This window comes from Rhineura floridana, chromosome 1 (assembly GCF_030035675.1).
Source record: "Rhineura floridana isolate rRhiFlo1 chromosome 1, rRhiFlo1.hap2, whole genome shotgun sequence".
Lineage (NCBI taxonomy): Eukaryota > Metazoa > Chordata > Lepidosauria > Squamata > Rhineuridae > Rhineura > Rhineura floridana.
The window spans coordinates 322,560,001-322,579,113 of NC_084480.1; the positions used below are offsets into that span (position 1 = coordinate 322,560,001).

The 19,113-nt window shown below is 46.8% G+C and overlaps 2 protein-coding genes across 3 annotated transcripts in view; both read right to left on the bottom strand.

Moving 5' to 3' along the window:
• Nucleotides 1-7,405, bottom strand: part of LOC133375531 (speriolin-like) — a 100,855-nt gene extending 93,450 nt beyond the window's left edge. The window contains exon 1 of the mRNA XM_061607226.1: nt 7,331-7,405. Within this exon, the coding sequence (XP_061463210.1) occupies nt 7,331-7,346 (16 nt within the window). The 5' untranslated portion in view covers nt 7,347-7,405. The remainder of the gene's footprint in view (nt 1-7,330) is intronic.
• Nucleotides 7,406-17,746: 10,341 nt separating this feature from the next.
• GRINA (glutamate ionotropic receptor NMDA type subunit associated protein 1) overlaps nt 17,747-19,113 on the bottom strand; it is a 33,383-nt gene continuing 32,016 nt past the window's right edge. For both annotated transcript variants that reach the window (XM_061607233.1, XM_061607234.1), the window contains one exon: nt 17,747-18,874. In XM_061607233.1, the coding sequence (XP_061463217.1) occupies nt 18,725-18,874 (150 nt within the window). In that variant the 3' untranslated portion in view covers nt 17,747-18,724. The remainder of the gene's footprint in view (nt 18,875-19,113) is intronic.

Below are 19,113 nucleotides of genomic sequence, written 5' to 3' on the forward strand. Positions count from 1 at the left end.
CAGCAAATGTGCCAGACTCACTTCTGTGGGGAGGGAGGCCTCCAATTTAGGGGTTGCCAGAGAAAAAGCTCTCTCCTGGGCCGCCTTTCCCCACACTTCTGAGGGTGGCAGAGTGACCAAGAGAGGGCACTAGAGATGGGGGGGGGTGCCCTTGCAGACCCTTCCTTATATGCAGCCTTTCAGGGCAAAATGTTCTGCCTTCAAGTTGATCCTGACTTATGGCAACCCTCTGAATAGGGTTTTCATGGTAAGGGGTAGTCAGAGGGGGGGTTACCATTGCCTCCCTCTGAGGCTAAGAGGCAGTGACTGGCCCAAGGTCACCCAGTGAGCTTCATGGCTGTGTGGGGATTCGAACCCTGCTGTCCCAGGTCATAGTCCAGCACTCTAACCACTACACCACACTGGCTCTCTTAGGGCAAAGCCACTCACAAAAGATCATTAGCTTCATATACACAGCAGTGGGATTTAGTGTCATCTGTATAGCAGAGCTCTTTGGAGGAAGGTGGAGGGGATATAAATTTAATAAATAAATAACACTTCCAAACAATGTACAGAGCAATCCACTTGCAATGCGCCCTGTGATCTTTCTTCTAGCCAGGCAAGCTGCCGGCCACCCATTCTGCCCTCTGCCTTGCTAGCAAATGTGCTCCCCCCCCCTCTTCTACCCTCTTCCCCGTGCGGGCTCCTTGGAAGGGCCGCGCATCAGGCCCTGCGTGCATTAGATCAGCCACAAAGCAAGAGGGCAGTTAGGATTCTCCTCCTCCCTCCAGTTTTGTGGCTGATTTAATGCAGGTTCTGCTCAGATTGCAAAACCTTCCTGTTTATTCCAGCAACGATTCACAGACCCAAAGGCTGGGCATGTAAGTGCCTGCTTCAAACTCGCCTGATCAGCCAGGCTTTTCCTGAGGGGTGACCCAGCTATGCTGACCAATTAATCTGATCTACTGGTTAGTATTTTGTTTTGTGAATGCCATTTCATTATTGATTCTATGCTGTTCACTGCCTTGACCATTTTTTCCCTTCACGTTCGCAGTATATATATTTGCATGTAAAATAATAGATACTAGAGAATGGCAGAAAAAGAGATGGGTGGGGGAGAGGAAACCCTCCTTTGCCCGGGCCTTTCCAACTGAGGGTGACGGGGAGAGGGTGGCATTAACCACAAAGCATGCAGAGCTCAGAGACCTGAGTCACAACAGAGCACATCCCTGGCAAGTTGACTCTTTACATGGATGCAACCATAGTTTAGGCCTATGGGCAACTAAAACGGTTGCAATATTGCAAGGGATCCTGGGGCTCAACGCTCCATTTCTCAACTGCTTTCTTGCCTTCTCCCTCACTGTTGTGCCCCCACACCAAGTGGTTCTGTGGCCAGGCCACACCTGGGGTGTGTGTGAACACAACGGCTTTCTTGTCTTGCTCCTGTTCCTAAGATCCTGCAATTGTCCTGCTGAGCTACAAGGCATGGTACTGCGCTCTCACCTGCCTTTCAAGCCAGCCAACCACCAGCTTTTTCTGGCCAGGACCAAACCACACAGCTCCACATGGCTCAGTTCAAGTGCCCCCCTCTGCCCCTTGCCCTCCTATGCCATGTGACAGAGTGGCAGCCGTGAGGCTTTGCAGGTTAGTTGGGGACCTTTTTCCTTTGTGCTGACTTTGGGCCTGGAATCACCAAGCTAGTCTCCAGGGCATCCCTTTGTCTCTGCTCTCTCCAAGCCATGAGGCTAACTCCCACACCTGGGCGTTACGCCTCCAACTTAGCTAGTTAGTTAGAACTAAAGGTAAAGGTGTCCCCACACTTGTAGTGCGAGTCGTTTCCGACTCTTAGGGTGATGTCTTGCGACGTTTACTAGGCAGACCGTATATATGGGGTGGGATTGCCAGTTCCTTCCCCGGCCTTTCTTTACCCCCCAGCGTATGCCGGGTACTCATTTTACCGACCACGGATGGATGGAAGGCTGAGTGGACCTCGACCCCTTTTACCGGAGATTTGACTTCCTCCTTCCGTTAGAATCGAACTCCGGCCGTGAGCAGAGCATCGGCTGCATTACCGCTGCTTACCACTTTGCGCCATGGAGAGTCTTAGTTAGAACTAGGTATGCCTTTTCTATCTACTATGTATTTCTATAAATAAGTAGCTTTTCTTATTTTACTAAGTCTCTAATCTCAGTGATGCTGATGCAGGGTACAAGACTGCTTTCTTAGGCAAACGCACACACACGCTGGCACACTCACATTTCATCATCTGCTGTTACTCTGCTGCTGTGGTGTTGCTTTAAACTAAATTAAGCACAAAAATTACACACAGTGCAACACTGCCTACATCGTGGGACTCCTCGACCCCCACATTACCTCGGATTGCGGCATCTATCCGGGTGGATTCATGAATCGGCACCACATTGGTCTCATTGTACTGGTTGTGGAGGATAGACTTCAGTTCCTGGTTCTCCTTCAGCAACTGCACGAGATGCTTGAGATCTTCATTTTCAGCCACAAGGGCATCGATCTCCTTCCTTAGGTCATCATAGCGAGCAAAGATGGCCATCCCCTGAGCGGTGCCTGGGCGAGGGGAGATTTAGCTGCCTGGGGGTGCCCCAGAAGAGTGTCAGAAGGCCATCCAGGTGTTCAAGCTGCCATGAGATCCCCTCTCCTTTCCACTGCTGGCCAGCCGGGCAGGCAGCCCAGCCTGGTAGCCTAGCGCCAGTGATGACATAGGTGGCTATTGTGATGCAGGCAGGCAACCCTGAGTGGGCTGGAGCACCTAGGAACCCTGTGAGGGTTGGGAGGGGAGAAAGACCAGGCAGAGGCTGGCTGCCTATAGTTGACCCCCCCCTTGCCACCATCTTATGTAACAGAGAGGCAATCCCCTGCGCCCAGTTGTCACTCTCTGCCGCCCTGGCCTGGCCTTGCCAGGCTGCTCCTTGACCTCTCTCCTTTGCTCAACTTGAGCAGAAAGGCAGGCCACTGCACAGCCTCTAGTCAAGGTTCATCCCTCCCTGGCAGACCTCTGGGGATATTTGCTGCCTTCACAATCATCTCTGGGAAATGAGATCCCAAACACATTCTCAGCAGCCCTCAGACCCTTTTCCAGTAGCAGTCGTCTTGGTTGCAGTTCTTGCTGTTTTTCCTAAGCTAGCATGCTACATGCAGGAAAATCTTTCTCTCCCAACAATCATAGAATCATAGAATAGTAGAGTTGGAAGGGGCCTATAAGGCCATCAAGTCCACCCCCCTGTGCAATGCAGGAATCCAAATCAAAGCATTCCCGACAGACGGCTGCCTCTTGAATCCCTCCAGTGTCAGAGAGCCCACTACGTCTCTAGGTCATTGGTTCCATTGTCGTATGGCTCTAACAGTGAGGAAATTTTTCCTGATGTTCAGCCGAAATCTGGTTTTCTGTAACTTGAGCCCATTATTCCATGTCCTGCACTCGGGACGATCGAGAAGAGATCCCGGCCCTCCTATGTGTGACAACCTTTCATGTTGAAGAGTGCTATCATATCTCCCCTCAGTCTTCTCCAGGCTAAACATGCCCAGTTCTTTCAGTCTCTCCTCATAGGGCTTTGTTTCCAGTTCCCTGATCATCCTTGTTGCCCTCCTCTGAACCCGTTCCAGTTTGTCTGCATCCTTCTTGAAGTGCGGAGACCAGAACTGGACACAGTACTCAATATGAGGCCTAACCAGTGCTGAATAGACTGCAATATTTTTAAATGGGAAAAATGCCCCTCCATTTCTGTGGGGTTGTGTGAGTATCAGAGACATCTGTTGGCAAGCACCTGTGTCATCAATGGTGTGCATTTATAGCGAGATTCCCTCTAGTAGTTGTGTTAAACAATGTATTGTTACGGGATTGAGGGATGAGATGCTGTAAATGATTCCTTTGGGTCCCCTTCAGGCCTGTGAACTTGTATCTGATGTTGGAATATGCCCTGCTGGTCAGACTAGTTTCCGTTGCTGACATAATTGTTTAGCCAAGCAGGGGCGTTACTACCGGGGTGCGGAGGGTGTGGCCCGCACCCGGGTGTCACCATGAGGGGGTGACACCCAGAGCCGCCCCGCCCCGCCCCGTTGCCCGGCAAGGCTGCTCCAACTCCTCCTCAGAGGCAGGCGGGCAAGACCGGGAGCAGTGTCGGTGGGGCGAGGGAGGCGCGCCGGCATTCCCAGGCCTTCTCCAGCTGGGTGCCCCTCTGGCGCGCGCCGTCCCAGGGGCATGGACGGGGTGGCTGGCCTCGAGTGCATGTGCATGCATGCACGCACGCAAGCCCAGCCACCTCGTCCATGCCCCTGGAAGGGCGCGCACCGGAGGTCCGCACCCCCCCCCGCACTCCTGCTAGTGACGCCGCTGTAGCCAAGTCAGCCTATGAGTTAATAGACGTATTTAATGGTCAGTCTGCATATCCAAAGGGAGCTATTAGAACTCTTTTCAGGGGAAAATCACAGAATTGTAGAGTTGGAAGGGGCCTATAAGGCCACTGAGTCCAACCCCCTGCTCAATGCAGGAATCCAACTTAAAGCATCCCCGACAGGTGATTGTCGAGCTGCCTCTTGAATCCCTCCAGTATACTGCTCCAACAACTAGGACATTTTTCCTGATGTTCAACTGAAATCTGGCTTCCTGAGCCCATTATTATGTGTCCTGCACTCTGGGGTGATCAAGAAGCGATCCTAGCTCTCCTCTGTGTGGCAACTTTTCAAGGACTTGGAAGAATTCTATCATATCTCCCCTCAGTTGTCTCTTCTCAAGGCTAAACATGCCAAGTTCTTTCAGTCTCTCCTCAAAGGACTTTGTTTCTAGTCCCTTGATCATCCTTGCTGCCCCCCTCTGAACCTGTTCCAGTTTATCTGCATCCTTCTAAAAGTGCAGTGTCCAGAACTGAACTCAGTACCCAAGATGAGACCTAACCCGTGCCAAATAGAGGGAAACTAATACTTAATGCAATTTGGAACTATACTTCTGTTAATGCATCATAAAATAGCAATTGCATTTTCTGCAGCCACATCACACTGTTGGCTCATATTCAGCTTGTGATCAACAACAGTCTCAAGATCCTTCCCGCATGTAATATTACTGAGCCAAGTATCCCCCATCTTATTACTGTGCACTTGGTTTCTTTTTCCTAGGTGTACAACTGCGCACATAGCCCTGTTAAATTTCATTCTGTTGTTTTCAGCCCAAGGCTCCAGCCTATCGAGATCCCTTTGAATTTTGTATGTCCTCCAGGGTATTAGCCTCCCAATTTTGTATCATCTGCAAATTTGATAAGCATTCCCTGCCGCTCCTCATCCGAGTCGTTAATTAATTAATTTATTTTTATTTATTTCGATTTCTATACTGCCCACAGCCAAAAGGCTCTCAGGGCGGTGCACAACATAGAGTAAAATACAATAAAATTACAAAGGTCAGTAAAAAGCATACATATTAAACAGTAAAACAGCCTGGTATAAATTGAAAGCTAAAAAATAAATTAAGGTAAAATGCCTGGGAGAATAAAAAGGTTTTAACCTGGCGCCAAAAAGATAAAAGTGTAGGCGCCAGGCGTACCTCATCGGGGAGACTGTTCCATAATTCAGGGGCCACTACTGAAAAGGCCCTGGATCTTGTTACAACCCTCCAAGCCTCTCTGTGGGTCGGGACTCGGAGGAGGGCCTTTGATGTTGAACGTAGTGAGCGGGTAGGTTCATATCGGGAGAGGCGTTCCGCTAGGTATTGTGGTCCCGTGCCGTGTAAGGCTTTATAAGTCAAAACTAGCACTTTGAATTTAGCCTGGAAACAAATAGGTAGCCAGTGCAAACGAGCCAGGACAGGTGTTATATGTGCGGACCGCCTGGTCCTCGTCAACAGTCTAGCAGCTGCGTTTTGCACTAGCTGTAGTTTCTGAACTGTCTTCAAAGGCAGCCCCACGTAGAGCGCATTGCAGTAATCCAATCTAGAGGTTACCAGAGCACGCACAACTGAAGTGAGGTCATCGCTTTCCAGATAGGGGCGTAGCTGAGCTACCAAATGAAGGTGGTAGAATGCATTCCGTGCCACCGAGGCCACCTGAGCCTCGAGAGACAGGAATGGATCGAAAAGAACCCCCAAGCTACGAACCTGTTCCTTCAGGGGGAGTGTAACCCCATCCAGAACAGGTTGAACATCCACCATCTGGGCAGAGAAGGCACTCACCAACAGTGTCTCAGTCTTGTCAGGATTGAGCCTCAGTTTATTAGCTCTCATCCAGTACATTATCGCGGCCAGGCAACGGTTCAGCACATCAACAGCCTCACCTGAAGAAGATGAAAAGGAGAAATAGAGTTGCGTGTCATCAGCATACTGGTGACAACGCACTCCAAAACTCCTGATGACCACACCCAGCGGCTTCATGTAGATGTTAAAAAGCATAGGGGACAGAACCGATCCCTGCGGGACTCCACAATGGAGAGTCCAGGGTATCGAACAATGCTCCCCAAGCCCTACCTTCTGGAGGCGGTCCACCAAGTAGGAGCGGAGCCACTGCCAAGCAGTACCTCCAACTCCCAACTCCGTGAGTCTCCCCAGAAGGATACCATGGTCGATGGCATCAAAAGCAGCTGAGAGATCAAGGAGAATCAACAGAGTTACACTCCCCCTGTCCCTCTCCCGACATAGGTCATCATACAGGGCGACCAAGGCTGTTTCGGTGCCAAAACCGGGCCTAAAACCGGATTGAAATGGATCTAGATAATCGGTTTCATCCAAGAGCACCTGGAGCTGGCTGGCCACCACACATTCTAAGACCTTGCCCAGGAATGGAACATTCGCTACCGGTCTATAGTTGTTCAAATTATCTGGATCCAGGGAAGGTTTCTTCAGGAGTGGTCTCACTACCGCCTCTTTCAAACAACTAGGGACCACTCCCTCTCTCAAGGAGGCATTTATCACTTCCCTGGCCCAGCCGGCTGTTCCAGTCCTGCCAGCTTTCACTAGCCAAGAGGGGCAAGGATCCAGTACAGAAGTGGTTGCACGCACCAGTCCAAGCACCTTGTCAACGTCCTCGAGCTGTACCAACTGAAACTCATCCAATAAATGAGGACAAGACCGTGCTCCGGATACCTCATTAGGTTCAACTGCCATAATATTGGAGTCTAAGTCCCGGCAGATGCATGAGATTTTGTCTTGGAAGTGCCCAGCGAACTCGTTACAGCGGGTTTCCGAAGATTCTATAATATCCTGAGGACTAGAGTGTAAAAGCCCTCGGACAATTTTAAAAAGCTCCGCTGGACGGTTGAGGGATGATTTAATGGTGGCAGCGAAGTGTCGCTTTTTCTCTGCCCTCACCGCTTCTGTATACAACTTAGTGGAGGCACTTACCAAGGCATAATTGCATCCGTCAGGAGTACGCCTCCATCTGCACTCGAGCCTTCTCCTCTCTTGCTTCATCGCTCTCAGTTCCGGAGTATACCACGGGGCTGCATAAGCTCTGCATGGGATAGGGCGTGCAGGAGCGATCGTGTCCACAGCCCGGGTCATTTCCGCATTCCACAGTGCGACCAGGGCTTCGACAGGAGCGCCTGTCTTATCAGCCGGAAAATCCCCCAGAGCCCTTTGAAAACCCTGAGGATCCATTAGTCTCTGAGGTCGGACCAACTTAATAGGTCCCCCACCCTTGCGGAGGGAAAGGGTGGCTGTAAGCCTAAACTTCATAAAAATGTTGAAGAGCACTGAGCCCAGGACTGCGTACTGTGGCAACCCGCTTGCGACTTCTCTTCAGTTTGAGAAAGAACCATTGATAAGCACTCATTGATAATCCCTCCTCCCCCCATGTGGAGCCAGAAGGAGGCTTATGTTTTTAGTCTAGTCTGGAGAAGCTGGGAACTAGGGAGGCCTGCTCTCTACCCCATGGTTTTGGGATGCGTCCCTATAAGCCTGATGGAAAAACAAGATCTGCTGGACTGTTCATGCTGAGAACCCCTCTTTCTTATGCTCAGGTTGTATATATGCGCAAATAAAACCAGGTCTCAAAAAGACACCGCTGTCTCCGTTGACCTTCTTTGCAAGGAAACCAAACCCCAGGTAAGTGCAGGAGCCCCTGGAAATCTTGCACCGCTCTGAGACTGAGGTCCCACGCAATAGTATTTATTAGACTGGAGTTATGGTATTCAAGGCTCTATGCACCCTTAGCTGTAAAGGTACTTCCTGTCATGTGATGTTAACCTTTTCTATTGGTCAGCTCTAACTAGTCTCCTGCCTTTGTTTGTTTCTGCCATCAGCAAAGCCATCAGCAGGCCTCTCTTTTTAAAAAGCTCTCTCTCTGCCAGCTCTCTCTCCCACCAAGCCGTTCTCAAAGCTGTCTCTCTGGAAACCCATCTTTCTCAATGGAATTTTTCTCCCTGGAACCTGCCTTCGCAACACTTCTACACTCAGCAAAGGAACCATCCAACCATCATTCTTCTCCACCATTATCACCATCCTCAGTTCACCATCCCCAGAGACTGGACGTCTTCTTGGACATTCTGTATTTGGAAATGGAAATGGACTGCCTTCAAGTCAATTCCGACTTATGGTGACCCTATGAATAGGGCTTTCATGGTAAGCCGTATTCAGAGGAGGTTTACCATTGCCTCCCTCTGATACCATTGGTTTATTTGGGTCAATAAAATCATTCCTGATTACAGTTTGACTGACAAAGTGTGTTTCAGAACCACAAGTGGGCAGTATAGGCTTGGAAGAGACAGACTTTCTCTCCTTGTAGACTGCTGTTCCTGGGCTGCTATCAAGGATGCAGGAATAAGCTGCCTGCCTGGGGAGTTGCCCACAGTTCGGCAGCATTCCTTCATCTCCCTCGCTTCTGCTTCGTCTGCCAAACTTCCACTGGCTAGTCCACTCCTCTGGCTTCATTGCTGCTGCCTCCAGTTTGGCAAAGTGTTCTAAGTTAAGCGGACCTTCCTGGACCCAAAAGCATTTAACAACCATTGCCCAGTGGTGAATTTGGGGGTGAGGTGCTTGGGGGTGTGGTGGTAGCAACCGGGCCTCAGGTGTGCTTGGAGGAAACTGATTGTTGGCATCCCTTTTATTCTGGTTTTAGGCCCACACATGGCACTGAAACCACTGTGGTCACCTTGATAGAGGACATTGGTCAGGCTGAGATGGATCATAGAATTATAGAGTTGGAAATCCAGAGACACTGCACGTGCGCTGATATAAAAAACATAATATAGGTGATTAATGCATTAGTTACCGCTTTACAAAATAATTTTCTCATCCAATAATCTCAGTGCAACATGTTTTTTATTTTATTTTTATATGAGCATGGGGCTGCACTCTTCACAATAAATGATATAACATTGGAACGGTCTATTTGTAATCAGCTTCTTTGCAAAGCCCATAAAGCATTCATCTTCAGGTCCAAGAACATTATCCATTACTTTTGCAGGTTCTTCAGATGCTGCAACAGATTTCTGCATTTTTGTTAGATGCAACATGTGAGCATTTTTCAGATGTAGCCCCTTGAGCATGCCCCCCAAGATACACAGCATGTGCAAGACTATCTCTATGCAAATTTTTGATGCTACCATTTTAAACACTGAATTTTCAAAGGCTTCATCCCAGGTTAGGCATATATGTGACTTTTGACCCCCTGCATCAATCACACAACTTTCACACTTTTGAAATAAAACTTCTCTGTGAACAAATCTTATTACACTAATCAGCATGCATCTTGAGAGGCTAGCCATTGCAAATCTTATCTCCCGAGGGTGAAGATCTTTTCAAATCTGCAGGTCCAGCTACTCAGTAAGCTGGATATGTTGTGGCGGTTTCTACACACACATGCTCAGAGGCACGTTACCAAATTCTTCCAAGCTACACAGGAAGTGGATTGGACTGTGAAAACCAGCCCAAATTGTGTTTGCATTTTTACAAATTTGTAGGGCAGTACAGTGTCTCAGAGAGGAGGTCAGGTCTCCTGCTCCCCTGGTGCATTCCGTATAGCTGCCCAATTTCCCTGCTTTTTAACGTTTGATAGAAATATGTTGGCTATAGATACGTTAATAAACCACAAGGTTTTTTTGCCTCTTAGTGAGTATAAATCTATGGTGTGGCTGCATTTGGAACACTGTGTACAGATCTGGTTGCTTCACCGCAAAAAGTATATTGTAGAGCTGGAAAAGATTCAGAAAAGGGCAATCAGAATGACTGTGAGGTTGCAGCATTTGTGGCTTTTTAGTTTAGCAAAAAGGCAAGTGAGAGGTGACATGACAGGAGTGTAGAAAACTATGCATGGCATGAAGAAAGCAAATAGAGAAAGGCTTTTCTTCCTCTCTCATAAAACTAGAACTCATGGATAGCCAATGAAGCTGAAAGCTGGACGATTCAGGACAGACAAACGAAAAGTCCTTCTTCACGCAATGCATAGCTAGTGATGGAATTTGCTACCACAAGAGACAGCGATGACCACCAACTTGGGTTGATTTGCAAGAGGGTTAGACTAATTCATGAAGGATAAGGCTATTGATGGCCACTAGCTACTAGCTATGCTCTGCCTCCATAGTCGGGGGCAGTACGCTTCCAAATGCCAGTTGCAGGAAACTGCAGGAGGGGAGAGTTGTCTTTGCACTTAGGTCCTGCTGTGGATTTCCCATGGGCATCTGGTTGGCCACTGTGAGAAAAGGATGCTGGACTAGACAGGCCACTGGTCTGCTCCAGCAGGCTCTTTTACGTTCGTATGCCTCAGTGAGATGTGCTGTTTGGACAGTGGACCAGGCAGCTGCCCCAGGTGGTGGATTCTCCTTCATTGAGAGGTTTTTCAGCAGAGGCTGGATGACAAATCACCAAGGAAGATGAAATGGTGTGTTTTCTGCATCGGCAGGGAGCTGGACCGCATTTCCTTTAGGTCCCACTTATAAACAGACACATAATTTTAACACTGACCTAATGAGCACGCAATCTTATTAGGACTGCTGGGTGACACTTCTGTTTGGATAAGCACTAAGGGCTTGTCTTAATTAAAAGAATATTTAATAACAGGATATTTAAGTCCTTGGAAGAAATTACTGAATTGTGAGGTGGAATTAGACCTCTCTGAAGAAATTGAAACAATTTATGTAATTTCGGTTAAGGCTCGTTGCCCTGACTTGAATTAGAAGATATGGGGATTTAAGAACATGCTTTGAATTAGAAGCCAAGTGGACTTTGTAGCCATATTAGCAAGATCTAGCAGATGCTATTTCATTGATTACATTAAAATTAATTGCTTTGGGAAACGAGCCAGTAAGATTGAAGACTTTAACATCCAAGTTGATTTTAGCAGGAAGAAAGAAACTTCAAGACACACTAGGTTGGCATCTTCTTACACCAAACAATCAAAACAAGCCACTTTTGGTGTTGGCAATTTTCTGCTTTGCCTTCTCAGTTTTCCTGCATTTTGAGGGAATGGCATTCCTCTGGCTTCATTGCTGTTGCCTCCAGTTTGGCCACAGGTAATTTTGTTTACTTATTTACTTAAAGGCATTCTTTGATATTTAAAAATCTCAAAGTGATATATTAAAATACAAAATGAAAAAAGGGTCAAATCTTATGGGAGCAAAAATCTGCCTTGTATAAGATGCCTGAAGCAACTGATGGATGGTGCTTCATGGTGAGGGAATTGCAGGCTGTTGTTCTTTGCCAAAAGGTTCTCTTAATGCTGTTTACAATAGTACTATGTTTGAAACTGGTCTGGAATTAGTAGTAATCTACTGATGTGGCCCAGATACACAAAACAAGGTGCTTAAAGATATAGAAGTCCCTCCCCCCATTTTGGAAAGGTTTTTGAAAATATGGCATATTGCAGTAATGTCTAAAATAACTTGCTTTTAAGGAACTGAAGGGAGAGCAATGCTGAAGATTTATGTCCTTTTGTCTGACCTGAATCTCCCACCATCTCGCTTCATTGGATATTCTGGTATTCTGGGAACTTACATCTCTATCATGTTATCTCCCCCTCCTGGCTTACTCACACCTTTTCTCTGAACTATAATGCCTCCCATGATGTAGAGTTGTTCCAGCCCCTTGATCACTGGGATTGCTCTTCTCTGGACATTTTCCAGCTCTAAAGCATCTTTGAGATGCAGTCACACAGAATTCCAAATGTATATATTTAAAGAACTAGCTTCAGGGCTTGTTCACACAGCGATTTAATGTGAGATTGGTGCTACTTGCATCCCTGTTTAATTCTCAGGGCTCACATGATCTTGCAGACAAAGAGAAGCTAGGATGCAGTTTTCCCTTTTAATCCACAGTAAACCAATCCGGGGATAATGCGAAAAGTGAAGGAGAAACCATCTCTGCTTTGCAGCATTACTCCATGGAGGTGCTTTGTGCCAATGTTTTTACTGGGATATGGATTGTCACTTTCAGATACTCCCCTTTCTCCACCCACTAAACTCTCTATAAATTCCTTCCAGTGGCTCACCAGTCACTTCCAACTCGCCCTGTCCTCCTGCATAGGAAGGAAGTGATTTGTTACTGGCACTTACTACTGCTATCACTGACACTGTTCTTTTTTTAAACTTCGGCACAGTTCGAACTCTTTCCACCCAAACTTCCTCAGGCTTTGCAAAAGCGAAGCTGAACTACCCCTGCGACTTTCCTGCATAGCGCTGCTGAGCGGCAGGAAGGAAGCGAATGTTGGGCTGGAAAGTGTATGGCGGCGGCAGCAACAATGCCCTAGTGCACTAGAAACGGGGCAGCCCACAGTGCATAATAACTAACAACTTCAGCAGCTGCCCACAAGCGTGCACACATGCATAACCCATGCTGATCTCTCTCTCGCCCCCCCATCACCCGTTCTTTTCCCAGAGATCAGCAATAACTGAAAAAGGGAAACTTCAGGGTGGGACTCACAGTTGAGACTTTGCTTTCCAGGCAGGGCTCAGGGGAAAGGAGGGGGGAGACAGCAGGCAGAACAGGAGGAGGAGGAGAGGAATAATCATTGGCCTTACACGGCGAAAGAGAAAGGCAAGTTCTGGCTCCACATGGAGCAACTGTCCCAGGAAAAATAGAAAATACTCCTGTGCGCTGTGTGACAGAGGGCACGCGCACGCACACACTCTTCCACTAAAAATTGCATTTCATACATACTTAATAAAAAAAGGGGGTTCGCTATAAATATGTCAGGAGGAAATGAAACTGACAGAAAAAAGTTTTTCGTTTCAATTGGACCCCTCATGCTCTCCTGGCTTCAGCATGCAATTGACAAGAAACAATGAAACAAAAAAAACCCTCCCCTTCTCCATTAGCAATACTCCGGAGGGAGTAAACATGTAAATTTGGGGGTGGGGCCACAAGGAAACAGCAATACTAAACCTTTCCGTATGTGAATGGAAAACAGCAGATTGGAAGGTAGTGTGAACCTTGAAAATCTATTGCAATGGCAAAAGCTGTGTGTTTAATCTGAAGTTCGCCTCCTGTGTGAACGAGGTCTAAGTTTCAACCCCTTTCCTAAGGATCCTAAACATGAAATGTACCATAGTCTGCCCCCATGTGGCCGCCACAGCGTGCCACAACCATCTCCACAAAAAAGAATCAAGACCTTCCTCCTCCACACGCTTACACACAGGAGCCAGTGATTTTATTAGCATCTTACAGTGATTTAAACATAGACTGAAATAAGTACAGCATATTGATTTCCAGTGAGCAATGCAGAAAATATTTTAGAATAAATAAATATGAAGAACCAATAATAAATATAGAGTTTCTGATAAGCTCATGTGGGCTCAAAGTTATTAGGTATCATAAAAACAGAAATACTTAACTTTACATTAAATTTATGCTATCAGCTAATTACATATATGTGCATCACTAAAAGTATCCTAGAGTGACGAGAATGGATCTATCAAGTCTTGTGTTCTGTTGCTCCAGGGTAACACAGACAGACTCCATTTTTTCAATGAGCGTATCATCTTTCCATCTACCTTTTCTTACCCTGATCTGATTGGTCAGTTTAACCACGTGCACCATATCCTCCTTACTTTTACTAGCTAAGTGTCAATCACTGATGGAGGAGAGCATTTCCCACTAATTTCAAGGTCTTCCTCCAATACAATATCCTTATGACACCCAGGCAATGTTATGACCAGACCCCAAGGGAGATTCTGTATGAGTCAACACAGACTCTCAAAAGGTTTTTTAAAGTATTGAGCAGCTCCACATGACATACTTGCTTTAGATGCCCCACATCTCTACAATTGATCACTGAGTCTTGAATATGTCTTAATCAGTGTGATTGGTTAAAAAAAACATTCTAGGTCATGCATAAAGTTAAACACTCTTGGTATACCAGTAGACCTGTTTATTTCCCATTTTAGCTGATAACTTTGTCCTGAAGACTTCAATTCTGAAATTATTCTATAGATCCGGTTCCAAAATTCATATAATTGATCTTTTTTTGAGATCAGTAATTCAAAAACATGTGCAGTCTCTACTGTCTTGCCTTATTAATTAATATGCCTTTTCTGAAAGTGTGGCATAAAAAGGCGGTTATTACAGACCCACCTCACACTGCAGTTAGGGATACATTTATACTAACCCTCCCTTCATCAGAGGTCATATTGTTCCTTTCCCCCAGTTTCCTATCCCTAACCAGTCTGTCCTCTCACATTCCATATTTAAAAGATTGCAGCAACAGGCAACAAGCCTGGGTTTCACTTATTTCTGAACTTCCTCCAAATCTTATAAATGACCATAATAATAGGATTTGAATTAGTTATTACAGTATTTCTTCCAGTAGGAGCCCAGGGCGGCAAACAAAAGCACTAAAAACACCTTTAACACATCATAAAAACAGACTTTAAAATATATTAAAACAAAAACATTAAAAACATATCAAAACATCTTTAAAACATTTTTAAAGCTTTAAAAACATGTATTTTTTTAAAAAAAAAAGGTTTAAAAACATATTAAAAAGCAATTCCAACACAGACAAACACTGGGATAAGATCTCTACATAAAAGGCTTGTTGAAAAAGGTCTTCAGTAAGTGCCAAAAAGATAACAGAGATGGCGCCTGTCTAATATTTAAGGGGAGGGAATTCCACAGGGAAGGTGCCGCCACACTAAAGGTCCGTGTCCTATGTTGTGTGGAACGGACCTCCTGATAAGATGGTATCTGCAGGAGGCCCTCACCTGCAGAATGCAGTGCTGGACTGAGTATATAAGGGGTAAGACGGTCTTTCAGGTATCCTGGTCCCAAGCTATATAGAGCTTTGTACACCAAAACCAGAACCTAGTACTTGGCCCGGTAGCAAATGGGCAGCCAGTGCAATTCTTTCAGCAGCGGGCTGACATGTTGGTGATACCCTGCTCCAGTGAGCAGTCTTGCTGCAGCATTTAGTTATTGCAAGGTTATGCCGGAGGCTATTTTATTTATTAGCTGACAAGAGCAGATAGGATTCTGTGTTACAGAGTTCTCAAACCAGCGTCCCAATATGACTGAACGGTAGTTAACATTTTACATTTGGAAGTTCAAGTCTTCCTGTTGATCACTGTTGGGGTGACGGATCTTTGAAATTAGCCTAGGCTTTTTCTCTTGCTCACAGGAAAGCAAATGAACGTTGCTATTCTTAGAAAAGGAATCATTGTTCAAGCAAAATAAAAGTAAGATCTGTGCCATTATGCTCTTTTTTATAACTGAACTTCCAGCCCAGGAGAGATCCCAGTTTTCCCATCTAGACAGATCTTTTATTGTTTCTTGCATTCATTTAAAATGGTTGTAGTTAAGTCCAAAATCTTGAGTAATTTCCAAGTACCTTACTGCAGTCCCCCACCTCGTATCTGGGATTTAAAAAACATTAATACCATATTGTCTGCACATGAATTAATTTTTACTTGATAATTTTTCTTCACATGTAGTAAGTTTTTGACACTAGTTCTAGTTTTTGCAGTACCTGAAATAAACAGAATCATAGAATAGTAGAGTTGGAAGGGGCCTACAAGGCCATCGAGTCCAACCCCCTGCTCAATGCAGGAACCCAAATCAAAGCATTCCCGACAGATGGCTGTCCAGCTGCCTCTCAAATGCCTCCAGTGTCAGAGCCCACTACCTCTCTAGGTAATTGGTTCCATTGTCATATGGCTCTGTTAAGATGTTTTTCTTGATGTTCAGTCAAAATCTGGCTTCCTGCAACTTGAGCCCATTATTCTGTGTCCTGCACTCTGGGACGATCGAGAAGAGATCCCGGCCCTCCTCTATGTGACAACCTTTCATGTACTTGAACAGTGCTATCTTATCTCCTCTCAGTCTTCTCTTCTCAAGGATAAACAGTTCTTTCAGTCTCTCCTCATAGGGCTTTGTTTCCAGTCCCGATCATCCTTGTTGCCCTCCTCTGAACCTGTTCCAGTTTGTCTGCATCCTTCTTAAAGTGCGGTGTCCAAAACGGGATGAAGTGCTCCAGATGAGGTCTAACCAGTGCCAAATAGAGGGTAACTAGTACTTCACACAATTTGGAATCTAAACTTCTGTTAATGAAGCCTAAAATGGAATTTGCCTTTTTTGTAGCCACATCGCACTGTTGGCTTATATTCAGCTTGTAATCAACAACAGTCACAAGAATCTTCTCGCATGTAGTATTGCTGAGCCAAGTATTCCCCATCTTATAACTGTGCATTTGGTTTCTCCATCTCATTCCATCAAATGCCTTTTGGCTTTTAATTTTAGAAATTTTAATTTTAGAAATTTTAATTTGAGAAATAATGTTCAAAAGTTTCTGCATATTTGATGTTACGTTGTAGTTTTTTTAATAAACCTAACTGAATCATCTTTAATATATGTTCCTATTTATTTAAAACATTTACATACCTCTTACTCATTCACATTTCTAAGCAGTATTTATAAATACTTTTATTTATAAATAAAATAAAACAATAAAATAATCTAACCTGTTAACTCTTTTGGCCAAAATACTAGACCAGAGATTAAATTATTGATTAAATAAAACTACAGGACTGTCAGATCCAACTAATGTGAGATCTTTTGATGGTGTTTGGGAATGACAAACTTAGCTTCTTCTCATGCGGGCAGAAATAAGGCGCCCATGATAAGTCATACAAGAAAATTGCCAGGGAAAGGGGAACAGCAGCATAAATCCTCAATTTGTGCACAAATGCAGTATCTCTGACCCGGGATGGGCCTCGTCAGCCACCAGAGAAACTGAGGTAATTGAGCAGATGGCATCTTGTAAAACATCCATCCTGTAGAGATGGCCAGCTGAGATGCCCTGCATAGGAGTACATCGAAAGCCATCCAAGCAGGATTTGGCTCGGAGAAGGGAACTGACACAGAAAAATATACTGGGACACGACAAAGGGGAACAGACCACTTGACAAAGGGATACCTGCTTGAAGGCGCTTGAACTTGTTGTCGCTTAGTTGTCACAGTAACCTGGCTGTTGTGCAGAACTGCACTCCGACGCACAGCTTTGGAACTGGCTTACCTTACTAGCATGTTGACCCTCCACAACAAACCAGGTTATTCTCACCAGGCTTTTTAACGCAGCCGCCCCCATCACCTGTCAACATGCTGACGGCTGCAGAATGTGGGCATCCTTGTGTGTGCATGCAGTGACCAAGTGCACAGGCACCAAGGTCCTGGCTTGGAGATTGAGTAGCAGCACAGGGCCAGGATTCTAGAGGCTTCCCACACGCAGCTTCCCTGCAGGGACTGGCTGGCCATGCAGCATTCCCACCAGCTCTGGAAAGAACTGTCCCCTGGCCCTCCAGTCCCAAAGACAGAGCAAATGGAGAACTGCCAGGATCTGGTACATTCTCACTTTTATTAGGTCATCCTGTGGATACAGTTTAGTGCAGAGGCTGGGCCTGGGGGCACAGTAGTGGCTGCTCAGCATGCAGCAGTGCAGGGCCACCCGAAAGTCAGCCAAATTGTGGGGGGGGGAGGAGAGAGAGGGGGGACAGAGGAGGACGTGGCATGGCACCCCCAGACATCAAGGGCGAGGAAACTTCACATTTCTGTATAAAAGCAAAATGCAGGAGGCCCAGAGCAAGGAAAGCCTCCCCTTCCCCAGCAGTCCCTGCCCCCCAACTAGAAGGGAGGAAGCACCCCTACTTTTCTGGATAGTATTCATAAAAATGGGACGTAGTGTCCAGAGACTCAGCACTCACAATGGCTGGAACACAACGTTCTGGGATGTGGGGGGCACCGCTGGGCGGGCGGCATGAGCATAATACTGGGGATGGGGAGAGGAGGCGAGGAGAAGAGGGGGGAGCTCACTCCCGCCAGCCAAGCGGAAAAAAGGTCTGCGTGTGGCCAGAGCCCTAGAAGAGGCCTGGCATCTGTGGCAGGGGAGGGAAGGAGCGGCTGCAAGCGGCATGCTTGGAATGAGGTCACATGCCTCAAAGTATTAAATTAACATTTCTAGACCAAATTACAAAACAGACAAGCACAGCGTATTTACACTTCCCCCCCCCCCCCGGACAGCCCCATGGCCATACAGCAGGGCAGAGAAGCCCTTTTCCTTCAAAAAACTGACACCAGGGCATGGCAGGTGGGAGGAAGGTGCAGGCCCATTGGCTTCCCTGAACCTCCTTCTTTTCCTATAGCCTTCCCCAGAAAAGCACCCAGCAGGGCATAGGAGTGGCCAGGAACACAACAGAGACTGGGGAAGGGAGGGGGGGGGAGAACCCCGGGGGAGGAAAAGGAGTGGGGGGGAGAGAACCACGACAAAAAGATGGGACTTGTGAGGAAGAAGGCTGCGCTGGAAGGGCCGGGGGATGCCTACTCCTTGGCACGCCCAATGATGGCCAAAATGTAGAGGAAGATGTTAATAATGTCCGTGTACAGATTGAGGGCCGCGAAGACATACTCCTCGGGGCTGATGGCCAGCTGCTTGTTCCCCAGGATCATCTGTGTGTCCACGGCCAGGAACTGCGGAAAGAGAGCAGGGGCACCTCCGTTGCTTCACAGAGCCCTTCCGTGCTTCTAGCACCAGGAGCCCCAGCAGAGCTGCAGCCTCCAACCCCACCCGACGTCATTCCCCCCCAGGCCAGGCCAGGCCATCCGCTTCCTCTTCCCCATGGGGCTGCTCAACTCCCACTCCCATTACTGTGCCTGGGATGGGGCTTCAGGCGCTTGTGCCCCCACCTCAGTGGCCCTCAAACTCTCAG